Source organism: Schistocerca gregaria, chromosome 2, assembly GCF_023897955.1.
Source record: "Schistocerca gregaria isolate iqSchGreg1 chromosome 2, iqSchGreg1.2, whole genome shotgun sequence".
NCBI lineage: Eukaryota > Metazoa > Arthropoda > Insecta > Orthoptera > Acrididae > Schistocerca > Schistocerca gregaria.
Window position 1 is genome coordinate 1022282922 of NC_064921.1, and position 25055 is coordinate 1022307976.

The 25055-nt window shown below is 39.2% G+C and overlaps 1 protein-coding gene across 8 annotated transcripts in view; it reads left to right on the forward strand.

Moving 5' to 3' along the window:
* The window catches only part of LOC126335527 (lethal(2) giant larvae protein homolog 1), a 303079-nt gene that overhangs the window by 161579 nt on the left and 116445 nt on the right, over positions 1-25055 (forward strand). For 4 of the 8 annotated variants that reach the window (XM_049998889.1, XM_049998887.1, XM_049998894.1 and 1 more), the window contains exons 12-14: positions 4812-5076; positions 16474-16621; positions 20077-20145. In XM_049998889.1, the coding sequence (XP_049854846.1) occupies positions 4812-5076; positions 16474-16621; positions 20077-20145 (482 nt within the window). The remainder of the gene's footprint in view (positions 1-4811; positions 5077-16473; positions 16622-20076; positions 20146-25055) is intronic. The other 4 variants (XM_049998890.1, XM_049998895.1, XM_049998888.1 and 1 more) reach the window with 1 other exon arrangement.

Genomic DNA, 25055 nt, shown 5'->3' on the forward strand with positions numbered 1-25055 from the left:
TATTGCAAGCAATTGAATATGTACAATTTTTGTTTTACTGACACAATTTATGGCGTGTAATTAGATCATGTACAAGATAGATGTAGCATCATCTGAAACAGCAAGTGTGTTTCTTGCCACAATACTTCGTGTGTTTCTTGCCACAATACTTCGTGTGTTTCTTGCCACAATACTTCGTGTGTTTCTTGCCACAATACTTCGTGTGTTTCTTGCCACAATACTTCGTGTGTTTCTTGCCACAATACTTCGTGTGTTTCTTGCCACAATACTTCGTGTGTTTCTTGCCACAATACTTCGTGTGTTTCTTGCCACAATACTTCTTCTACAATATGAGCAAATATAATTGTTTGAAAATACACACTGAGTGTTGTAAAAAGTATTCAGTCATTCCTTACATCCTTAGGCAAGTTTTATGGCCGAACAGAGTACTCGAATATAATTGTTTCCATCATGTTGGACTAATTTCATAACATTGAAAAGTGATGTATGTATGAGCAGCTTTGGGGAACACAATGGTAAGTGAAACTGCCATATATTTTGAGTTGTAAGGCTATTAGCGGTATCTACGAGAAACAGAATATTTTACACTGGGAAAAAGATCTAATTTCACTAGACACATCAGGGCAATGACTCATGGTAAACGTTGGTGACTGCCTGCAGCTGGAATGTAATGGCAAGCAAAAGGTAAAATGGCTGGTGCTAAGAGAGCCCTGTGTGTGTTTCCTGAGACTATAGCCACATTTGACTAGTTACAAAGAAACAAAGACGTTCTTAGTGATGCTGATATCTCTGACTAGGATCCTCAGTACATCCTCAATGACTCAGGTATGCAAATTTACAAATCTGCTGTACTAAGTGCATTCCACAAGCATAATGGTAACTGCATGTACATACCATTATTTTTGTGATAAGCATGAAATATGAGGTCATTATAAAATGACTGCTGTTGAAGTCTTGATGGTGCGCGTATGTGGTACTAATTCATTCATACTCGTACAAGTAATGATAATGACAATGATGAAGATGATGATGACGATGATAATGATGATAGTAATAATTACTACTGCTTGACTTCGTAAACAGTACATATTCGTGCACTGAAGTTGAGTCGTTTAATGGCTTGAAATAGTTTTGTTCCAGTCAAAAGTGTCGTACTCTTTTCCCGAAGTGTTTCAGCAGAACTTTTAATTCTTTAGTTTCTGAACATCTGGCTACTTGACCTCATAAAATCATTAAACTAGTGTGTTATACCAGTTGGTGTTCAGGACTGGGAACTACTACTTCGAGATTCCGTTGAAGACTCAGCCCTGATACCATCATCAGTGAGTATCTCTATGATCTCTCTATATATGCAACCAATGTGATGTGACATTTCTCTAGAAGAGAAAAAACTCAAAAGTTCATACTAAAAAAAAGAAAAATCAAAAACCTTCCATGAGGGACAACAGCAGCAAACATAGACACTCGCTCAAACTATGCAGACAGAGCTCAGAAAAGCAGTGGAACAACAGTATGGAAATTAAGCTCTGCTTCTCAACACATGTAGAGCACGAACTGTGGCAGCACACACAAACCCATCTGCAGGAGTGAGAGGGCAGGGGGGACTGAACATGTAAACACATCAATAACACTTAAGTAAAACCCAGGGGGTGTGCCTCAATTCCACATCAGCATCTGAGGAGTGGCGGAGCATGATGAGTAACTTTTCCCCAGTGAAGCATGAACATTGGAAATTGATATACTGAGAATTTTGCTCCAAAACAAAAATCCACGACGACATTGCAAAAGTACCAGGCTTTTAGTGAAAAAGATGATGAATACTATTCAGAAGGCAACACTTTTAAACGGATAATGTGTAGCAGATGATGTACTTTTGCCACGCATCCTAATGATTACACAGATATGCCATTTGAATTCAAACATTTGCTTTTTTTGGCATGACTTAAATTTGCAATAATCAGAAATGCACAGGGACAATTATTGCATATGTGTGAACGAAGTATGGCAAATGTATGATTCTCATATTCTGTGTGTGTGGCTTGCTCAAGAGTAGGAAATCTTTTAGGTTTATTCACATACATATCAGACAAAAAAGATTGTGTACCAAAAGCCACTTACATAAACAGAATTTAAGCACAAAACATTTTCTTTCCTTGAGTGGCTTTACAATGGATGCCAGGTATTGCCTAATTCCTTACACGTCTGACCAATTACATCCTCACACATAACTACTACTATGAAGGATGATGAACAAACAGTAACAAACAAATCCACAACACAGTCACGGGAACCTGCATGACAATCTCCTATGCCAATCTGTTCACGGGTCACTTAGAGGAAACCTTCAGAATCGCCCCATTTTGTAGTTCAGGTTCATTAGTGATATCATCATAATCTGGACATTGGGCCAAGACATTCTGGGGCTGTGAGAAATGTGAGTCACTGTTCCACACTGTTGGCTCATATACATCTTCCATTAGTTGTGATCCTTATGCTGCTGCTGGCCGGTGTGGCCTTGCGGTTCTAGGCGCTTCAGTCTGGAACCGCATGACCGCTACGGTCGCAGGTTCGAATCCTGCCTCGGGCATGGATGTGTGTCCTTAGGTTAGTTAGGTTTAATTAGTTCTAGGCAACTGATGACCTCAGAAGTTAAGTCGCATAGTACTCAGAGCCATTTGAGCCTTATGCTGCTGTAGCTTTCCTCTTGAAAGTGAAAGTATGAAGATGCAGTAAAAAAGTGTATCATCTCCTTGTTAGTCGAAGCATTGGTGGGCAACAGTGCAGAACAAATGTAATCTTTACTGAACCACCTAATGTTTACCAGTGTCACTGTATGTAACAGGCACTTGTGATCACTATTTTCAATGTTGTTGTTTTTATATATGCTCCATACTGAAATCAGATCACATAATGAAGCTGTTTGTTTTAGTTACTGCTAACTTATTCCTCCATGATATAGTAGTTCACTATAAAAGGCACATATACATATTGGAATTTTAACTTTGCCATCGGTTGTCTCAAAGTGTGTCCCATTAATCGATGTATCACTACGCTATACCATTGTCCCAGCCTTTATAATATTGCGTGGAACGTTAATCCATGATTCAGAACATTTAGATCACTTTGTCCATTATTTTTATGGTCAACAGAACACTGCAAAACATTCTGTTATCGTACTAATTGACTAATCCAACCAGTTAGAGTTGCACAGTGACTTACATTTTTCAGCTACTCCAAACATTGGTGGAATGTGGCATTTTCTGCATTTACATTCACAGTGTAATGTTGAAGGCTGTACAAAACTCAAGTTACTGTTCTAAAAAAATATTTGGTTTATTTGTACAATCGATTAGTGCTTTATTCAGAATTTTGTGCATGATGCAGTAGGGATGCAGTTTTGTTTGGTGTAAATTCAGTTTTAATTGTCTAGAAATCAAACACATTGATTTTTTAATTATTATTTCCACACAAGAAATAGCGTTTGCAGTCAGATTTTAAGATAATTCGTTGTCCAAAATGTATTATTGAAATAAAAAGTATATGGTTGCAATCTAGTTCATTAGTTTCGTGATCTTAAAGTACACATGTGGCCAGTTCATCTTTTACTTGAACTGTTGATTCACATATGCAATAACATATAAAACCTGTTACATACCAAGTGTGCTGTTACACTTTGTACTGAAAGAGTCATTGCAGTCATCCACTCACCCATTTTCCTGGCTCGCAACATTTGCTGTTCAGCTGTCTAAACTAACATGACCTCATAAATGCATGAATTGTACAGAGAGAGAGAGAGAGAGAGAGAGAGAGAGAGAGAGAGTGGAAACTTAAGAGAGCGGTGCTACTTGCTCTAGAAGATCATAAAATGAAAAAGCTCACTTCAGTCTACAGCTAATGCATGAACAACATGTACAAAACTGTCATATTGAAGCAAACAGTGGAAAATCCAGGATGAAATGTAACAGTATTATGAAATGCAAGTTGCCACTCACCATATATTTGAGATGCTGAGTCGCAGATAGGCACAACAAAAAGACTGTCACAAATAAAGCTTTCGGCCAGTAAGGCCTTCATCAAAAATAGGAGGAGGGGGCGCACGCATGTACACACACACACACACACACACACACACACACACCATAGGCTTCAATGGCCTGAGACTGTAGTCGTATGTGTGAGTTGCATTTTTGTGTGAGGGTGGGTGGGAGAGCGGGCATCATATATTGTTGAAGAAGGCCTTACTGACCAAAAGCTTTATTTGTGATAGTCTTTTTGTTGTGCGTACTTGCGTCTCAGCATTTCTGCTATATGGTGAGTGGCAACTTTCCTTTTCATAATATTGTCATATTGAAGTGAAACAGTCCTATTTTTCTAGATGTGTTGTTGTGTTTTTGTTATTTTTTTCTTTTTTGGCTTTTCCTTATCAGAATATTCATTGTGTATTGTGGCTGTTTTAAAATGAGGAAGGTCATTACTTACATGCGGCTGTGAAATATAAGATTTTCCTGTTCCCCCCCATATACATAGTTGAGGCATTTTGATTAAAGGTGGCATGATACATGAATCTCCCCCCCCCCCCCCCCCCCCCCTATCTCTCTCTCTCTCTCTCTCTCTCTCTCTCTCTCTCTCTCTCTCTCTCTCTCTCACCCACACGCTTAGCGTTATCTTTCTGCTTTGTGTCCTGTTTTAATAATCGGTAATATTATATACTAAAGATTGAGGACATCATCATAATTACATATGTGAACACATTCATTGTCATAATGTAACGTTACAGTTAATTTTTTAATTGATACTTTTTGTTTAAACAGGTGACGACAACCAATATTGTGCTGGATCGTGATGGATTTGTCTGGAAAGGACACGACCAGTTGACTGCCCGTACTGGTGCCTTGTCTCTGGCACCAGGTTTCCAACCTTGTTCTGTGCTGCAACTGCATCCTCCTGCGGCAGTTACAGCACTTGTATTGCAGGCAGACTGGGGCCTTGTGGCTGCTGGAACTGCACACGGCTTGGCACTTTTTGATTACATACGCCACAAGGGTGTTCTTACGAAGTGTACTCTGAATCCCAACGGTAATTATACTTTCTCAGTAATGCTCTTTAATATTTACGTGAAACTGCCTTGTGATCTTTATCATGTTTTCACATGACTGTTATAGCGGTTTATAACATACATGCACCTTTTTGCTCTCAGCTAGTCTGTTATCAAATTACTGAGATTATGTGAATTGAAGTTAATAGTGTAGCTAGGCCCAGCCTTTTCTGTCCACAGTACTTTGTCACTTAAGACATTTTCATTGAGATATCTGCCCGTATCATGCCTACAGATCTAAACACATTAGACTAGTATTTCCTTTCAAAGACAAGCTTATTCTCTTCCTCGTGCTCATTGTGGTACACATAATGGGTGTAAGGTTTCCCTTTACTAACGCTATATGCCCTTCATTTCCAGGAAAGTTATTAAAGGAAAGGAGATGAACATACCATCCTCTTGCATAGTAGTTTGATGTTCTGCAAGCAATTTCATAAAAATTGAAGATTCTAAATGGTAATAAAAATAGCTAAATAACAAATGACAAAGCTCATAGTATACCTAACACTCAAGAGAATTTGATCATTACCTGAGGACAAACAGTTGATACCCTGCCATAAGACATTAACCATCACGAATTACAAGGCACAAGAAAAATGAAGAAATTTCAGAATTGCTAGTCTGCTGTGCTGCGCTACCTGTATGCTGATGCAGGGTGAACTTGCCATTGTCCGGAAACAGCTAGAAGCTGTTTTAGGTAGAGGCGGTCTTCCCTCTGACATTGCCCAATTTGTCACTCTATAACAAAAGCTGTAAAACTTCTAGTGCTGCCGAGATAGCCAGGAAACCTCAATGTCACTGTGCCTTCCAGTGCACAAGTTGGTATTGATTTGTCAACACTTCAATATGAGATGTAGACACTGGATTGCATATGTCTGAGCCCAAGGTGAATGTTATAACAGGCCACGCAGATGTCTTATTGCATGTACATGATTCTCGCCAGTGTTCACAGCGTATTTGAGCCAGCAAGGGATGGCTCTTATGTAGGGTTTAGTGGTCTACTTTGGGAAAGAAAGCCAGGGGTACACTCAGTATGCTTGACAGAGATGTTAAAGATATTCTGCCAGAGACTATTGAACACAGTGGGTGCAACCAGCTTGCCATAGCTCATTTTGTTGTGAGTGATGCATGACTCTGTAGTATGTGCTGAGATTACAGTGGAATCTAAATGTGAAATAATGTGGATGAGGGTAAGCATCAAATGTGGGAATTGGATGCTTTTACAGATCACCTGCTCAGGAGCTGCAGTGGCAGAGTGCTTCAAGAAAATTGAGAGAATCAGTAGTTTTCTATCATGCTGTTGGAGTAGGAGGAAACTTAAATTTGGCAGCTGTTGAATGGGACACTCATGTGATTGAAACTGGTGCCAGAGACAGGGATTTGAGTGATGTTCGTCTGAAATGTATCTGAAAATTACATTGAGCAAACAAAGATATGAGGTTAATATCTTAGACAACCTAATAACTAACATACCCAAAATTTTCAAATCAGTTATTATAGAGGAGTGCATTACTGATCTTGAGGCTGTTATAGCATCATTTGCTACAAGTGTTAAAAGGAATGTTAGGAAAGGTAGGAGAAATATCTGATTAGTCAACACGAACTGTTTAGCTCTGAATATAGAGATGGAATGGAAATAGATAAAATTCAAAACCATTGTACAACTCACCTTAGACCAGCATATGCTGACCAGTGCTAGAAAGGAGAGGGACACATACATTATGGTCCGGTCACTATGCTAGAATTTGCTCCAAAACCAAAGACTATTGCAACACAGATTTAACGGAATTCAGTCTGACTAAAAGAAACTGAACAAAACCAAAATTAATGAAGGAAGCCAATCTAAGAAACGTTTAATGGATTCAAAAGTAAAATTTTGCCAACCTGTCTGATGAAAAATCCTAACAAGTTTTGGTCGTACATAAAGTCAGCTTTCCTGTGTGCAGGTGCAGATGGAGTAGGCTACCAATCAGGTGGCCCTATTCAATCACATTTTTATCTTGTTATGTCTTGTGCAGAAGCCATTGCACTCTTCTGGTTGTGGGCACTTTGCTGAGGCATATACCATATTTGTCTAAGATATGATCTGTTTGCCCCACCGCCCACGAGTCAGCTCTTGCCCACACTTGCCCACTTAAAATAAAACAGCCCAATCGATCCAGTTACTCAGTGTCAACACTAGTATCAGAACGGAATATGACAGGGAAGGCTGAAATACAAAATTCAGTCTTTAAAATATTCCCCATCAGAGGTAGTATGTTTTTGAATATTGTTTACATGCATTACATATATTTCCTGTGTGTGCGTGTGCGTGTGCGTGTGTGTGTGTGTGTGTGTGTGTGTGCGTGTGTGTGTCTTTTTAAGAAAAGAAAAAAAAAAGGTTCACTGATACCGATGAAGGCAGTAATCCATATCTACTTTGACCACATTTCTCATTCAGTTGATGATTACTTATTTTTCTGTATGCGGTGAGTCATGAAGCAGAGTACAGTATGTTCTCATAGATCACATTTTCTTCATCCATATCTCATTTTTTTTATACTTTCTGTTCAGAGCCAATTGATCACCAAGTTAGCACACATTTCATGGAGTGCTTCCGTGCAAAAAAATTTGGAAAATGCATCTTGTTATATGAGCATCTCCCTCCATCAGATTTCCTGTGTTCTGTTGCATATGTTTCTTAAAGTTCCACTGAACAGAGATGAATATTAAAGTAGCATTAATATCAAAGAGATAGATGGGCTGGCCAGTACTTACCTCAGCTCAGTACAGCCGATAGAAACACAAAAAACAACTGTAAGTTTAAGTTCCTAGCTTTCGGAATAAATGTTTCTTCATCAGGGAGGAGAGAGGGGAAAAAGAGGGAAGAAGGGAAAGTGGATTTAGTTACTCACAACCCAGGTTATGAAGCAACAGGGAAAGGAAAACAGGGAGGGTAGCAAGGATGGAGGCATGGTTGTCCACATTCTTCATTGTTTGTCCCTTCATTGTTTTGTCCCTTTTGTTAGCTATCACTTAACATCTGTCATCTAAACACTTTCTCTTCTTCATTGTTAGCTACAGTAGAATATCTTTGGCTTTCCTCTGACAACCATGCCAACAACCACGCCTCCATCCTTGCTACCCTCCCTGTTTTCCTTTCCCTGTTGCTTCATAACCTGGATTGTGAGTAACTAAATCCACTTTCCCTTCTTACCTTTCTTTCCCCTCTCTCCTCCCTGATGAAGGAACATTTATTCCAAAAGCTAGGAACTTAAATTTTCACTTAAATTTTCGGTTGTTTTTTGTGTATCTATCGGCTGTACTGAGCTGAGGTAAGTACTGGCCAGCCCCTCTATCTCTTTGTTAGTAATTGTTTCACGTCTTTATATGAGATTTTCCATTAATTAGTAGCATTAATATATCATTTATATCGCTTATTTTTCAGTCCCTCTTGCACATATGACTAGCTTTGATCTCGCAGGATCACCATCATCAGAACTATGTAGATTTGCACAACTGGAACCGAAACATAAACAATATATTAAAATTGTTTTAAGTCTCAATACACTTGCTGTTCTCTGTGTGTATTATGTAGATGGATAACTCACCTCGTCACCATCTAGTGGAGAGTGTGAAAGATAAGAAACAGTTTCATAACGTGTAAAACAAAATTTCTGTTCCATTTCTCAATCCTGCTTGAGCCTAAAAGCGAGTCATGGAGGCCAGCTGCCCCATATTAGTTTTAATCAACCCATTGTAGTTTGCTCTTTGGTACATAAATCTTTCCAGAATGAGATTTTCACTCTGCAGCGGAGTGTGCGCTGATATGAAACTTCCTGGCAGATTAAAACTGTGTGCCCGACCGAGACTCGAACTCGGGACCTTTGCCTTTCGCGGGCAAGTGAACCATTATACGGCAGTTGACAGCAAGTGTGCAATGACAGGCAAGCTGCAAATGAAACAGTGCATGCCACAAATCCTGCCTGACAAACCAGAGCTATGGCTCACGATACTGGAGATAGTATTTGAGCAAAACGAGGTAGTGGATGAACGCACAAAGTTAGACGTGGCAGTGAACACATTAGATGCCAGAACAACTCCAATTGGTATGCAAACTCGGGCCCCCAATAGTTCAGCAGTTGACTTGTTTAAAAAATGTGTTAGTCAGCATAATGTGCAAACCACTGAATAAACATATCCAAAACAAAGATGATGGGACTTGCCAAACAAAAGCGCTGGCAGGTCGATAGACACACAAACAAACACACAAAATTCTAGCTTTCGCAACCAATGGTTGCTTCTTCAGGAAAGAGGGAAGGAGAGGGAAAGACAAAAGGATGTGGGTTTTAAGAGAGAGAGTAAGGGGTCATTCCAATCCCAGGAGTGGAAAGACTTACCTTAGGGGGAAAAAAAGGACAGGTGTACACTCGCGCACGCGCGCGCACGCACGCGCGCGCACACACACACACACACACACACACACACACATCCATCCGCGCACACACACAGACACAAGCAGACATTTGTAAAGGCCTAATCTGGACGGGGGAGGAACTTGTCTGAACGAAAGTGGAGGAACAGTGATATTACTGAAGTTAGCCGACGAGAGTGGCTGTGTTGGTATCACCGGCAGTTCAGTGACAGAACAACAAATTGTACAGCACCTTTTTGGTACCCGAATGGCAGCAGTGGCTAGCGGTAGATGCAGCAGGCCATGATGTAACAACGAGAACTCCTTTAGTGAGGATGTGAGTCCACCGAGGGACACAGTATTGAGAGTAATTTGACCAGCTTACCTACTCCGTTACGGAGTTTGACAGGCCCCAGCTGCATCCCTGTGAACACATCTGTAAGTCACCAATAAATACTTCTTAATTTGGAGGTAGATTTGGGGTTTGCAGATGCAATTTGTGGTGGCAGTGGCACAGGCGCCATATTAGGTGCGGATTTCTTGTGACATGTGAAGATTGAAGTAAATATTACTGAGAGCCAGATTAAGAAATACCGTGAAGTAGTCACGGGTACTCTAGGATAAAGCACGTTTCACCGTGGACCGCGTGAACAGAGGGGTCACACGGGACAAAAATGGCAGCACAGTGACACTTTTGCTGTGTGTGTTGCACAACACAACAAAGAAGAGGTGAGATCCATGCTCTGTGTTGCACAACAGTGCTCCACATTCATACTACAGCCGGCCAGCCAGTATTGCAATTATGTTCGAGAAGCCCCGAATTGTTTTGTAGTGGCCGTGACTGGATTTGAGGGGTTGCTGAAAGGAGGTGTGCTTTGTCAATTTGACAGCCCATGGGTGTCGCTGTTACACTTAATAAAAAAGAAAGGTGGTACGAGGAGGCCTCTGGTGACTACCGGCTGCTAAATACCTATACACTCCCAGATCATTACACAGTATCCAACGTCAGGGATTTTGTCAATGAGCTGGCAGGAGCAACGACATTTAGTGTCATCAACTGCAAAAAGGCATACCACTAGATACCAGTGGCAGAAAGAGACATACTGAAGACAGTTATTGTAATACCGTTTGGGTTATTTGAGTACATCCGGATGCCATTTCGCCTTGTGAATGCAGTGCAGACGTAGCAGTGTTTTACAAGACGAGGTGCTAAGAGGGTTGCAGTGTTGTTTTCGTTCTGGGTGACATCTCGGTGTTCTCAAAGTCAAAGGAGCTGTGTGAAGAGCATCGCAGGACTGTTTCAGAGTGAAACAGAGTGACCGGTGAGGTGAAATGCATGCTGTGACAGTGGCAAGTAAAATTTCTGAGGCGTGCAATGTCAGCAGATGGAAAACTCCCCCTTAGAGACTAAATAGCTATAACTGAAGAAAAACTGTGACCAACTTATTGACAGCTGAATTTTAGAGGCAGTACATTTCTACCAGCAACACCTGCCAAGAGCAGGTGAGTCCCAAGCACTGTTGACAGCAGCACAAGCTGGGAACATTGTGAGCAACCAAAGGCCCCCATGGTTGACCATAGATATGCAGAGAGTTCAGCCAGGTGAAGACAGATTTACAAAGGGCAGTTCTGTTAACACACCCAGTACCTCACACATCATTGTCTGTAGTGATTGACACTAACCAACAATCATTAGAGGCAGCATTCCAACATTACACGAATAGGCATTGGTAACTTTTGGACTCTCCTCACCCAAAAAACACACACACACACACGCACGCGCACACACACGCGCACACACACACGCACGCGCACACACACACACACACACACACACACACACACACACACACACACACACACTTACTGCAGTGCAGATGAAGTGAAGTGCGTATTTATGACAAAGGGATCCTGAAAATTATGAAGCTGTGAAATATTGTCACCCCTACATAGAAGCCACGGCTTTCACAAATTATACCAAACACAAACCGATAAAGTTTTCATGCAGTAAGTTGAGGGACAACAGTTCCACATGACAATTCTTACAGTTCAAATTTATTAGCCAATTGACAACAGATTTACGTCATTCAAAGTGGGCTGCTAAGCCGTGGCTTATTTTTGGACCAGAGTAGGAATGGTTTCCCAGACCACCAATTATGAATTATTGTCAGCAGCACAGGCCACAGACCAACTACTATGGCTGTTCCAGCAGGACAGTGCTACCGAACTGCAGCTTTGGCAAATATGTCTATAGTGTTCTAAAATTCCCGGGTATTTAAAATCTAAGAAATATTCCGATGGAATATTCCCAGCAGTATTCCCAAAATTCATAAATTCCTGGGAGTTCATGATTAATTAGCAAGATAGCTCAAAAAACTGTTAATAGGTAAAAGCAGTAATTATATAATGAAATCTTATATGGATCTGGACTCAAAATCCTTGTTAGAAATGAACACTTTTTTGGTTTTCAGTGTTTTAAATATCAAAGAATTAGCCATAGAATTGCCAAGCGTCAACATTTATGAATCTCAAGTTTCCTAGAACTGCCAACATCAATATAATCGACTTCTAGAAAAACGGAGTTTATAATATTTATATGCCATCTAGTAACTAAAGTTACTGAAATATACAGGGATGTTTGTTTATTCAATTTGTTAATTCTTCCATCAGCATTGGAGGTATCTTATGATATAAAGTTTAAAATCAACTCTTGGAAATTTTGTGAACATTAGTCTTGAAAATGACATTTCGGGGAAAAATTATGCGAATAACCTGGCCAAGATTTATGATTTACTTGAGAATACGAGTGATTTTATTGACATAGAACATGGTGAAATGTGACTTAACAATTCTGAAAGTGAAAGTGATTGCGATATTTCAGAAAAGAAATTTATAAATCATAATTCATCACATGGAATGAGAAGTCTTTGAATTTTGAAAGTAAAACACATGTAATCATTCATTTGGAAAATTAAAAAAATACTAAAGATAACGGCCAGTTGAGAATTGCACCACAAGAGAAATATTTTGTAAGTTTAGGTTTCCTTCAGAGAAATGTGGGGTTTCAACTTGACTAAAAATAGTAGGCCTAATGAATATTTTAAATTGCTTTTTCCACCAGACTTACGGTAAATTATGTTTTGCATAGAATTTGCAAGTAAATTAACGCGTGGAATAATAAATCTTGTATTAAAATGTATGAATTTACTTGGTTAACCTAGTTTTAAGGTTCTTTAACTGTTAATAAGTGTTGAAACATTCAAATTCTAAAAATTTTCATGAATTCCCAATTCTTGGGGATCTTCCCAGGCCAAAGAAATATTCCTGGCAACATTCCCATTTTACAAATTCCCTCCCACTGGGGATATACCCGGCCCACATCACCGAGTCTAGCTTTTCGCAAATATGTCTGGCATGGGCAAAGTTCAGCATTTGGTGCAACGTATCAAGAGGCAAACCTAGACTTTTTGTTCCCGAGGTATCATGGAAGATATCATTGATGGTGTTCATGGACTAGACCACCAAAATGTGCCAGGGATGTAAGGTTGGTTAGCATGTTTACAAACCACTACGGAACAATTTGCACACGTCCACTAACACTCATGGGACCACAGGTGCCTTTGGAGGGATACTGTTATTTACTGATGGCTGTGGACCAATATATGTGATGGGCATAAGCGGTGCCACTTGCAGATGTATTTGCAGAAATAGTGGCAAGAGCATTCTTTTCTACACAGATTTCACAGTTCAAATGTCCTTTGAATGTGACTTTACACCAAGACTGCCAGTTTGAATCAGCATTATTTTGGAACTAGTCAAACTGTAAGGAATTACGCATCACCACTCAGCTGCCTACCACCTGACAAGTAAAACCATGATCTAGAGGTGGCATATAACTTTTAAAAGCTGTTCTGATGTGCCAGGATGAAAATTGGACTTCAGCATTGGCAATGGTGTTGGGCCTCGGGCCCACTTGTAATATGGAGTTGGAAGCTTCCATGGCAGAGTTAGTTTATGGGGAAGCACTGCAACTGCCAGTGGAGTTTTTTACTGCACGACCAGAAGAAACCACCTTATGTCCAAGCCCTGGCACAAAACAAGGTTATTGCATGGCATAGGCAAACTGTTCATGCATAAAAAACGTAGATTCTTTCTCTTGTGCATGATTAGAGAGAGATGATGTGTGACTGCTGTTCCAATCACCGTATTCCGGTTCGAATAAAGTATTACTAAGAGGTGAACATACAAAACAGATAGAAAGGAACAGGAAACAGTAAACTATCTCACTAGACAGAGTGAAACCAGCACACAGGCTGTTGCCAGATGACAACATAGTGTGAACAACAAAAAGAGATGGCATTGGTACAGCCTCCAGGACAAGAACAGGTGACGACAGAAAATGACACCCCACCATTTCTAGTAAGTGAGGTCTGCGAGAGGGAGAAGAAACTGACTCTGGTATGGTAGTCCAGGGTGGGTCAGTGAATACCTAAAAATTCCCATATGTCCCTCGAGCTCTACTCTACTTCAGGGAGGCTACATGGGAGTCACCATCACGCAAGTAAAGTGCACATGATGCTTGTCGGCAGTTTATTCCTTGGAACTTGTGTATTGACAGTTCCATTATTCTTTGCGAGATGAGTTATTATTTTGTTTATTGAGTGTGACATTTTACATTTAATCTTGTAATTGCAGTTACAAAAAGAAATAATTGTAGCCTTCTGAAGCTTAATTTTTTTCATCTGTATATGGAATAAGACTAAGTAGGATTGTTATAATTACAAATTTTATGGTAATGATGACAGAAAAAAGTAAAAGGTGAGTTCTTGAGCAATCGCACACATAATTGGCTTTTGCGTGGAAGCATCTGTAGCATAAAGAGAGATGTTGTGGACAGGGCAGTACCAGCTTGTTTCTTGCCTTCTTGTTTTGCTAATAGATTGATTCATCTTCTTTGAAAAAGGTCTCACAAACAGCTTCTTCGTGAGATTTGTCTCTAAAAATGGTGAGATGGAGACCAATACAACAAAACTAAGCAGTCATTACTGCAACTTTATAAGGCCTGTTCAAAAGATTCCAGAAGTGCAGGGTTAAGTTCCTTCCCAGTCTCTGAAATGTTACTAGCTTGTGCTCTGTCTCTAATGACCTCATTGTCGATGGCGTATTAAACCTTAATCTTCTTTCCATCTGCTTGTTTACAGCAGTCATATAATAAAACATTCCCAAATTGCTGAAAATTGCTTCCCACCCTTGACAACAATTAAAAAATGCCACAAAATATTTCTTTTTCCCCAAAAGTTTTATCATCTCTTTCATATTCTTTGGAGTCTGAAGAACTGCCAGCTACACAAGTTGTAGTTCACGTGTTAAACAACATGCTGCAGGCCTGTTAGTTAGGAATTATGCAAAAGAATCATCACAATTTTTAGAACTAAAAAGTCAATCTCGTGTGATTTCTACTAGGATTTTTTACTCTGTGCAAATACAATTGTATCATTTTCTTTGCAGATTTGTAATGTTCTCAGTATAAAACAGGATAACAGGGGGAACATATTCAAATACAAATAACAAGTAACACCTGGAGGCACCAACAAGAGACAATTCACGAGCATCAACAAAATTATTTCACCATCAAATATTCCAACTAAGCTAACCAAACTGTGATGAGCTACTGGATAGAAGGGCCAGAAATATAGCTGTGAGCGTTCAGATGTCCACAAAAGGCAGGGCCCTGGGAGAGAAGCACCATTTCAAAACACATCTGTAACACTCAGGGGCTGATCACATAGCATAAGTAAACCCTTTACAGAACTGTGAGAAGTGCAGAGTGGTGCACTTCCACAGCACCTGTGGCGAGGTACAATGGGATGTCCACAGCAGTTGGTTAATAGCCCTTCGGTAGCCACCGATCTTTACGTCTTGAAGACACAATGGAAATGGAGAAGACTTATTCGAACACTGTTTTTGCAGTGTTGGGGAATGTGCAGTGTTGTAAAATTTCTTGATTGATTGAAATTTTGTTTCAGACTGAGCCTCAACCTGACCCTTGCTTTCATTGGCCACTCTCTAAAGCTAGGATTACCAAAGCACAATATGCAACCCACCTTCACAGCTTCAGTTCTGACCGTACTTTTCTCCTAAGTTGCAAACTTCATGAAATATTTCCTGCAATCCTAGCTGGCACACCACACTCTTATCTGAACTTCTGCCAAGTTTGGAAAGTATCAAAGAGCTCTTGCCAGAATGAAATTGAAGTTGTGAAGCTGGGTCAGAAGTAGTAATTGGATAGTTCAGTTAGTAAGAGCATTGCCCACCGAAAACAAGGTTTCTTTTCATTTCGGTTGTTTTATTATACTGGATCTAACAGTCTCTAATATATTATTTTCAGTATTGGTGAATTACAGTAATCAAATCACAAAATACATTGCTGAAACTTAAACACAGAAATTCAGAATAAAGCAGCAAGACGTGAAAACCATTGAACTGCAGCAAATCAGGCTGCAACCAACCAGTCCTTGGATTGAGCACTAAAGGTGATGGTCACATCTTAGTAAGTGCTCCATCCTCTCCTTCCTTGTTATTAAAAACTGTAATATATCAGCATATTGATAGGTTCCTAAGGTTAAAAGTCAGTCATCAATGCAAAAATATTTGTTCTCGGCAATTTTATTTCATGCTACACAGTTTGGAAGCATTCTTGACAATAACTTTGTTGTTGGCTTCACCTAAACACCAGCTTTCCACGCTGTTCTGAACAATATGCCAAGAAGTGTTAAGTTTATCAGAGTACAAAAGCATTGTTATAAGAAAGCTGCATAACAAGCCATTTTAAAAGTATTTAGTAATAAAATGTTTCTCCTTACAGCATCATTTTCATTATTAATAGAAATGTTTTGAAGTTGCTGTACAGATTATTAGTGTCACTGTAAAATGAACTTCATATGATTAGAAATTATTCTATTTTTAAATTTTTTTATTTACCCAGATCTGTCTGGTGCTGGAGATGCTCCAATCTCAAGACGAAAATCTTTCAAGAAGTCATTACGTGAATCCTTCAGACGCCTCAGGAAGGGAAGATCGACGAGACGCACTGATAAACGAGGAGTTGCATCACCAGTGCCAAAGAAAGATGGGTATGTACAATTTTTTCAAGAACACAGAAATGAAAAATCATAGTACATAATGTTACTTGTTGTTGTCACAGTTCAAGAAGGGAAGTAGGATAAAGTGTTCTAATTATAGAGCAATCACCCTATTATAACACTGTCTTAATATATTGTAAAAGTTTATTATTGTTGTTAGAAAACCAGTTTGAAGAGGAACAACATGGATTCAGAATCAGCAGGGGAACAACACATTTCACATTTTTAGTTAAGACAGTTAATGAAAAATATTGGCAAAAGGTTAAAGATCCCTCGATTGTGTTTCTGTATTTGTAAAAAACTTACAACATTGTGCCAAGGTGTAAGATGTGAGAGTGTTAAAAAACTAATCCTTCCAAACTTGCTAATAAGGAAGGTCCAAATGGTATATGATGGCTTCAAAAGTTGTTACAAGCAGGTAATGGATGATCAAGCCGAATCATGTCAGAGGAGTGCAATTTTTTATTGCACTTATGGGTGTGATTTTAAAGTAGATAGGAAATTGTTATCAAGTGCTTTAGTCTTTGCTGACAATGTAGCTATATGGGGAGAAACAGAACTAGAGGTACAGGGAATCTTGTATGAATGGAACTCTAAATTTAAAAAGTATCAGCTGATAGTAAGCAAGAGCAAAACTATTGCAATGATTATGTGCAGAACATCTGCTCAGAGCAACCTGATGCTAAATGGAGAGAAAATTGAATGTGTGGGTGCTTAAATTACCTGGGAAATAAAATAGCAAGGAATGGAACTGCCAGACTAGAAGTACAAAACAAGTAAAAAATTGATACAGTTTTTTCATAACGTGTGTTGCCAGAACAATACTTGGACGGAAATCTGCAGGAGAAAAGACCTATAGGATGATCCAGAAAAAGGTGAGTGGATCAGATTAAGGACGATCTGAAGACTAAAGGAGAAAACTGGGGAACAATATGAAGACAAGAAGTATATAAAGATAGAGCAAAATAGAGACAAATTGTTCATAAAAACCCTATCTGGCTTGCTATAAGGATACATACTAGTGGTGGTGGTGGTGGTGGGGGGGGGGGGGGGGGACCTCTCTCTCCCCCACGTCAATCACTGTTCCATCGCCTATACTTATGTTTTTTTGTTATCAAATTCTCTAATGTTTCCTCAATGCTTAAAAGTAATTCACTTTACAGACAGATCACAGATGCAGAACTGTACGTTTAGCAATTAAATTGAAACACACTGTTACTAGAGGGAGATTTGATAAAATGAGGTAAATAGGCTGCTCTCTCCAATCAAAGACTTCACAGGTGGCAGTTCCTCAAGAACCTTCTAAAGAAAGAAATTCGTATTCCGTATTAAGACTGAAACATTACCTTTGATCTGATCCATTTTATGAGTATGCACAAGTTGCATACTACAGATGTTATGCTTTGGTATGCCCCAGTAGAAACCATAATTTACTTGCTGTTTCAGCTGTTATTACCAAAAGATCTGGTTTTTGTACTGTGACAACAACACTGTTCTGTAACATTTGTTTTAGTCCTTTAGGTTGTCTTGTTGGTGAGCAGAGCAGAGAAAAACTTAGTCTGTACCCTGCTTTGAATGCTAGTTCAAATACACTGTTGTCATTTGATGGAGTTCTCCAGGTGTGTGTGTGTGTGTGTGTGTGTGTGTGTGTGTGTGTGTGTGTGTGTGTGTGTGTGTGAGAGAGAGAGAGAGAGAGAGAGAGAGAGAGAGAGAGAGGGGGGGGGGGGGGGCAAAAGAAGAAAAGAACAATGAGTATATCCTAGTGGAATGCAAATATTTAAGAATTAAAGGTCATTGAAAGGCAAATAATAAAACACAGAACTTTGTAAGAACAGTGGACAAACACACAAGGTCCAAGATGAAAGGAAGCCAAACAGCATTATAAATAAGCATTGTGCTGGTGCTGTAGCTTGACAAGGATGGGGTTTCCCACTGGGTGGAGTTAGTGAGAGGAAGGGACTAGTAGGAGGGTCCAGGGCGGGTGGCTGTGGGCTGTGTTGGGAGAGACCACAGGTGCACAAGGTGGAGCTGTGGCCACAGGCGAAGTGCGTTGTCGGCAGTGCACGATGAAGTGTGAAGTGCACCTGCGAAAGCCCCCATATCAGTACCAGCTCTGCTGTAACATCTGCACATCATTTTTTGCATGTCTGACCACCAACCCGTCTGTCTACCTGAATCAGTGTCCACTGCCATATTGTGAGGCAAAGAAGAGATTTGACAACCCAGTGCGTAAACACATGGCTTAGCAAAATACTGTCAACTTCAGTGGCTACTCTGTTACCTGTGCCATTTATATTCTCACCCCCCCCCCCAACACTAGCCGCTTTGCATTATGTCAATGAGAATTGTCTTTGCGACATACCCTTCAATCCAGCAACCCTTGAATGCACTTTGCTAGCCGCTGCCAACCACAACCCCATCTCCATGTTGGCACCATCACTGTAGTATCACTCATCTTACATTCACACCCTTTTCTCCAGTCACCCTCTTCCTATTTTGTATCTCCACCTCAATGTGCACTGCACACATCTTATGCTTGGCACATTCATATCCCATGCATCTGCTTCCTTCTCTCTGTCTGTTACCCTCCCTCCCACTCTGCACCTCCTTTTCCCCTTTTCAACTGGACACAACCCCTCACCCTAGTCAAGCTGCAGTGCCAGCACAAAATAGTTGGATTGAATGATATAGCTGCACAGGTGTGTGTGTGTGTGTGTGTGTGTGTGTGTGTGTGTGTGTGTGATGGGGGGAGAGAGAGAGAGAGAGAGAGAGAGAGAGAGAGAGAGAGAGAGAGAGATATCTGGAGGAGGATTTGTCTGAAAGCTTGTGATATTTCGTCTGTGCTTTTCACCATCCCAAAACCTCTGCTAATTGGTGAGTTGTTATGCTTACAAAAACAGTCACTGTAACGAAATAGCTGTAATATCTGTTGTATCCTCCCTTATGTAGTCACAGATTCTCTCTCATTGCAACAAGGGATTCTGAATTCACCCTTGGATCTTGAAGGTTCTACACTTATTTATGCTTCAGATATCTCTCTCTCTCTCTCTCTCTCTCTCTCTCTCTCTCTCTCTCTCTCTCTCTCTCTCTCTCTCTCTCTCTGTCTCTCTCTGTCTGTCTGTGTGTGTGTGTGTGTGTGTGTGTGTGTGTGTGTGTGTGTGTGTGTGTTCAATTTATATCCAATATTAAGTTACCACAAATAAATATTTTGTATTGCAGTATAAGATACCTTTCCTGCACTCCACACAAACTGTTCTATTCTTCCTCTTATTCTATTTGACAATCTGAAGCATTACCTTCCTTGCATCTAAATGTATTACATACATCTGTATAAATTCCCTTGACATCTCATCACTTTACTTTCCACAATAATTGTATGATACACTTCATGCAATATTAATGGTATTAAATTAGCTGTCTGTTATTTACTGATTTTCGTACATTAGTCTTCAGGATGTAGCAGAGGGTCAAGAGCTTTCCCCAGAAGTAACTACAGCCATACACGAACACACAGGGTAAAATTTCAGTTTTTGTGTTTTTGAGAATGTTTGTGTAGTTGCATATTTTCCCCACTGTCTTCTGGGTACAGTAGCTGTGCTGGTATTCTAACCTGCATAATGTTGTTTAGTTAATTTAATTTTTGTTTGGCTGTTTTTCTTTAACATTGTATATCACTAAAATTGTACTGTGAGAAACATGTAGAATGCTGCACTTTTAGCAAGAATTTACCTTGTTTTAAATTACAATTTTGTAGCACCTTTTTTGTTCATTCCGTGTGTATTATTGTAGTTTTACAATGCTGTTACTGTGTACGTACAGTGCTTGTATTTAGTTTAAGACTTATGTGTGTTTTTATGCCATGTTTGAGCAATAATATCCAGTTTAGTGAAATGCTGATTTTTTTTACATGTGTAGCAATTCTAATTCATTCTTAGTCCATCACAACACACTTGTCATGCTCTGATTGTCAATTGTATATCCTTGCACCTAACAGCAAGGTTCGTGCAGTATGAAACTGTCACAACAGTTTAAATAAATAGGTTTCATTGAAGAGCTACAGTGTGTTCATCATAAAAAAAAAGAGGACCATATATATAAAAAGAGAGAACATAATTTATCGATGAAATCAGGCAGCTTACAACTTAAAAATAAATTGTGTAAAGCTATTCTATATTAAAATAGTGGGTTTTTGTGTCTATTTTAAAACTAAATATGCCACACTTGGCAGTTTATTTGTCATCACTACACTCGAGTATCTTGTCACTTTCTCTTCCACTTTTATGCGTTGAATATTTGGAGATTGAGAAACCCTCTTAACAGCTTTTTGTTTCCCAACAAATATCCGTAAAAGCTCAAGCAATTAAAGTGTGTGAAATTGTACTGGACATACACAACACCTTTTATGTTCCCTTTTCTTCAGTCTATTCCTGGCTTTTGTCCACTGTGTGTTTACAAAAGAACAGACATGTTTCATGTTAGCATTATGACTTGATAAAGAAAAAAGAAATCTGAAATTTTCTGCAGTTCATAATGACAAGCAATACTAGATGACTGACTGACATATGCACACCACACTTCTGCTGCTGGTTGAGTATGTTTCTGTTTATAGTCTTTCAAAAATTTTATCAAATTACAAAACTGATATCATTAACAATGACATTTATTTGTTCGTTTGTTGAGGTGTGTGATACAGTTTTCAGCATCCTCCCAAATGGTTATTATGAGAGCTGCATCCATTTGAATGGTCCAAACTGGTGAAATTAAGCCATCCGCTTCTTTTGGTATTAAATAGTAGAACTATACCCAATTGTCATCTCTTTGCCAAAGCTGTCACACTCCTGTGAATGACCTTCCATTTTATGAGCATGTATTGCCTTTATTTTTAAGGGCAGATAAATATGTTTGTATCTTTCCTCATAAGTTCCTAAAGCAGATTCTAAAACAGAAATAGATTGGCTACAGAATTTGATTCTTTCTCCAAGTTCAGTATATTATTTCTGAAAACTGACATCAAGAGTGAACAAACAACATCGTAATGATGTCACCGATGACACGAAAATAAACTTAAGAAATCTAAGAAAATTTTTTTGTAAAAAGTGTTACAGTTTCATTTATTTACAGTTAATTAGAGTGGTGACTGATTTCTGTAGTTCAGAACTCATTTTTTTCTCAGAGCCCAAAAAAAAGAGGATATTTTGCCGATTTTTGTGAAATCTCCCCGGACACATTTTCTTGCCTCAAAAAGGGGATGTGTCCAGAGAAAAGGAGGATATATGGTAACCCTGATTAATTGGAATGCATTAGAAGAGAAGAAGAAGAAAAATTTTAACATCAAGTTAAAGTGGCAGTAAATAGTTGATGGGATCAGTTTCAACAAGTGTACAAGAACTTGGAAACAGTTCCAGCCTTTCCATCTAAATTTAAACTATAACAACATTATTAATGAGCCATAACTGTAAGGACTGAGTGGAAAGAAGTGAAATATAGTGTCATTCATATCCCGCTTCATAACGCCTCAACAAAGTCACTGTGTGCCATTTATTGTGATGGTCTCTGCTGTGGTCAGATTTTTTCCCTACATTTTTGTACACGTTATATTTACACTACATAAACACCTGGTTCTCTGTAAATGTTAATAAGGTTAACAACCTCGTAGACAAAATGTCTCTTTAGATACACATTTGCTTCATCTACAAACAGTTTGAAATTCCATGAACAAGTTGCGTGCATTTCGTGAGACCATTTTCGTTTGTGATAAAAGCCTGAAGGCAGAGACTCCTTAGTTATATATTAATCCATTTGCTCTTTTCAAAGCTATTTCACGCTTTTAATGGTAGGCCAGTTATGTGATGTTCTGATTTTCTGCTGGATAGTTGCTAATCATATTCTTCAGTCACAGGCAGAAGTGTCTGTTACATTGCACACAAGAGTCAAAAGTCTCATCATAGTTAATAAAATCCTGAGCCAGTCAGGTGTTCACAGCTTACTTGGCAGTCTGGGAAATATAATATAGGTGAGGTCACCATGATTTTAACGTAGCTCTGATCCATGTGGTTATGTAATATTCAGTCAGAATGCAATTACTAGGATTTAGAAGTAGTTATGTTCTTTATTCTTCAAGGCATCATTCCTGTGAGTGCACGTAACTTGTTCAACAGTTTTATCTTACTGACTAGATGCAAAAAATAGACTTGATCTCTTTGAGGATGCCCACAACACGTTTGTATTAGTTACCATGAACAAGTAAAAAGCTGTGTGTTCAGTAAACTAGATAAAAAAGCTACAATGTCATATCTCAGTGAGGAACTTGAAACTTTCAGCACAGGGTAGGGGCATGTAGGGCAACTATGACACAAGGTTAAAAGAACAGTTGACTGTGCAATTGACAGATATGTACCCAGTAGAACATTTCATAAGGTGAGGGACCCTCGATGGTATACGTCACTATAAAGAAACTTCTAGAGAGCCAGAGACCACCGTATAATAGATGTAAAACAAAGCTATAGATAGAGATAAGTTGAATGAGATATGTTTGGCTGGGAGGGCAGCTATGCTTGAAGCCTTCAATGACAATATTGTTAAATTATCTTTCACAAAACCCAAAAAAAATTCTGGTTGTATGTAAAGGCTGTTAGTAGTGCCAAAAGTTAGTGTACAATCCCACACGAATGAGACAGAAACTGAAATTGAGGGTAGCAAAGCAAAAGATAAAAAAGGTTTCTGTTTTCAAATGTTCCTTTACAAAGGAAAACTGAGGAGCATTGCCTCCATGTAATCCTCATAGCACTAAAAAGACAAGTGAAATAAGTGTTAGTGTCAGTGATGCTGAGAAACAGCTGCATCGTTAAAACTGAATAAAGCTCCCGGGCCTGATGAAGTCACTGTCAGATTCTGTATTGAATTTTTGGATGAGTTAGCCCCTTTTCTGACTGTAATCTGTTGTGGGTGCCTCGACCAAAAAAAACTGTGACCAGTAGCTAGAAGATAGCACAGGTCACATCCATTTACAACAGGGTTCATAGAAGTGAACCACGAACTTAACATCAGTTTGTTGTTGAATCTTAGAACATATTCTGAACTCAAATGTAATGAAGTATCTCGGACAGAATGACCTGATCCATGCCAACCAACATGGATTCCGATCAGTCCTGTAAAACCCAATTCATGCTTTTTCCACATGACTTACAAGCTTCGTACGAAGACAGATAGGTGCAGTAATGTTCGATTTCTGCAGACTCAGTGGGGGTATCAAGCGAAATTTGTGACCGGATTGAGAATCTTTTTGTTAGGAAGGATGCAGCATGTTGTTATTGAGGAAACCGATCAGCTGACGTAGAAGTAAATTCAGGTGTGTCCCATGAAAGTGTGTTCGGGCGCTCACTGTTATTATTCTGTATTAATGACTTTGTGAACAATATTAATAGTAACCTAAGATTTTTCACAGATGATGGAGTTATTTATAATGGAGTACTGTCTGACAGAAGCTGCATAAATATTCAGTCAGATCTTGATAAGATTTCGAAGTGTTGCAGAGATTGGCAACTTGCTTTCAACGTTCAGAAATGCAAAATTTTACACTTCACAAAATGAAAAATATGTAATATCCTATGACTATAATTTCATTTAGTCACAGCTGAAATTGGCCAACTTTTACAAATACCTGGGTGTCATTATTATGAAAAGGATAGATAGCTACTCAGCATATAGCAGAGATGTTGAGTCGCATATAGGCACAACAAAAAGACTAGCAAACAACCCCCCCTCCCCCCCCCCCCCCCCACACACACACACACATACACACACACACACACACACACACACACACACACACACACACTCTGTCTGCCAGGGCCACATAGTCCTTTCATTGTGCCTATTTGCGACTTAACGCTGTGCCAACTGTAATTAATATGATCTTCTTCTAACAATCCTGATGGGAATGATCCAGAGGAGGGTTGTAGTATATTGTTAATCATTTAAAGCCAGTCTTTGAAATTTTTTATAAGAAGGCTTTTTGCAGATAGTTTATATATATCTTCACGACTTTGCCAGTTCAGTTTCTTCACTATCTCTGTAACACTCTCCCACAGGTCAAGCAAACCTGTGACCATGCCCTTCCATGTATACATTCAAAATCCCTTGCTAGTCTTATTTGGTATGCATCCCCACACACTTGAGCAATATACCACGTTCGTTTACATGATTAGACTGATTGCATTTTCCAAGTTTTCTACTAATTAACAGAAGTCTATCACTTGCTTTACCCATGACTGTGCTTATGTGACCAAACCATTTCATATCCCTGCAAAGTGTTACATCCAGGTATTTAAACAATAGGAAGCCCATGATGGAATAATGACAATATTATGGAAAGGACAGATTGCTACTCTATATGGTGAGTAGCAATCTGTATTCCATAAGTGAA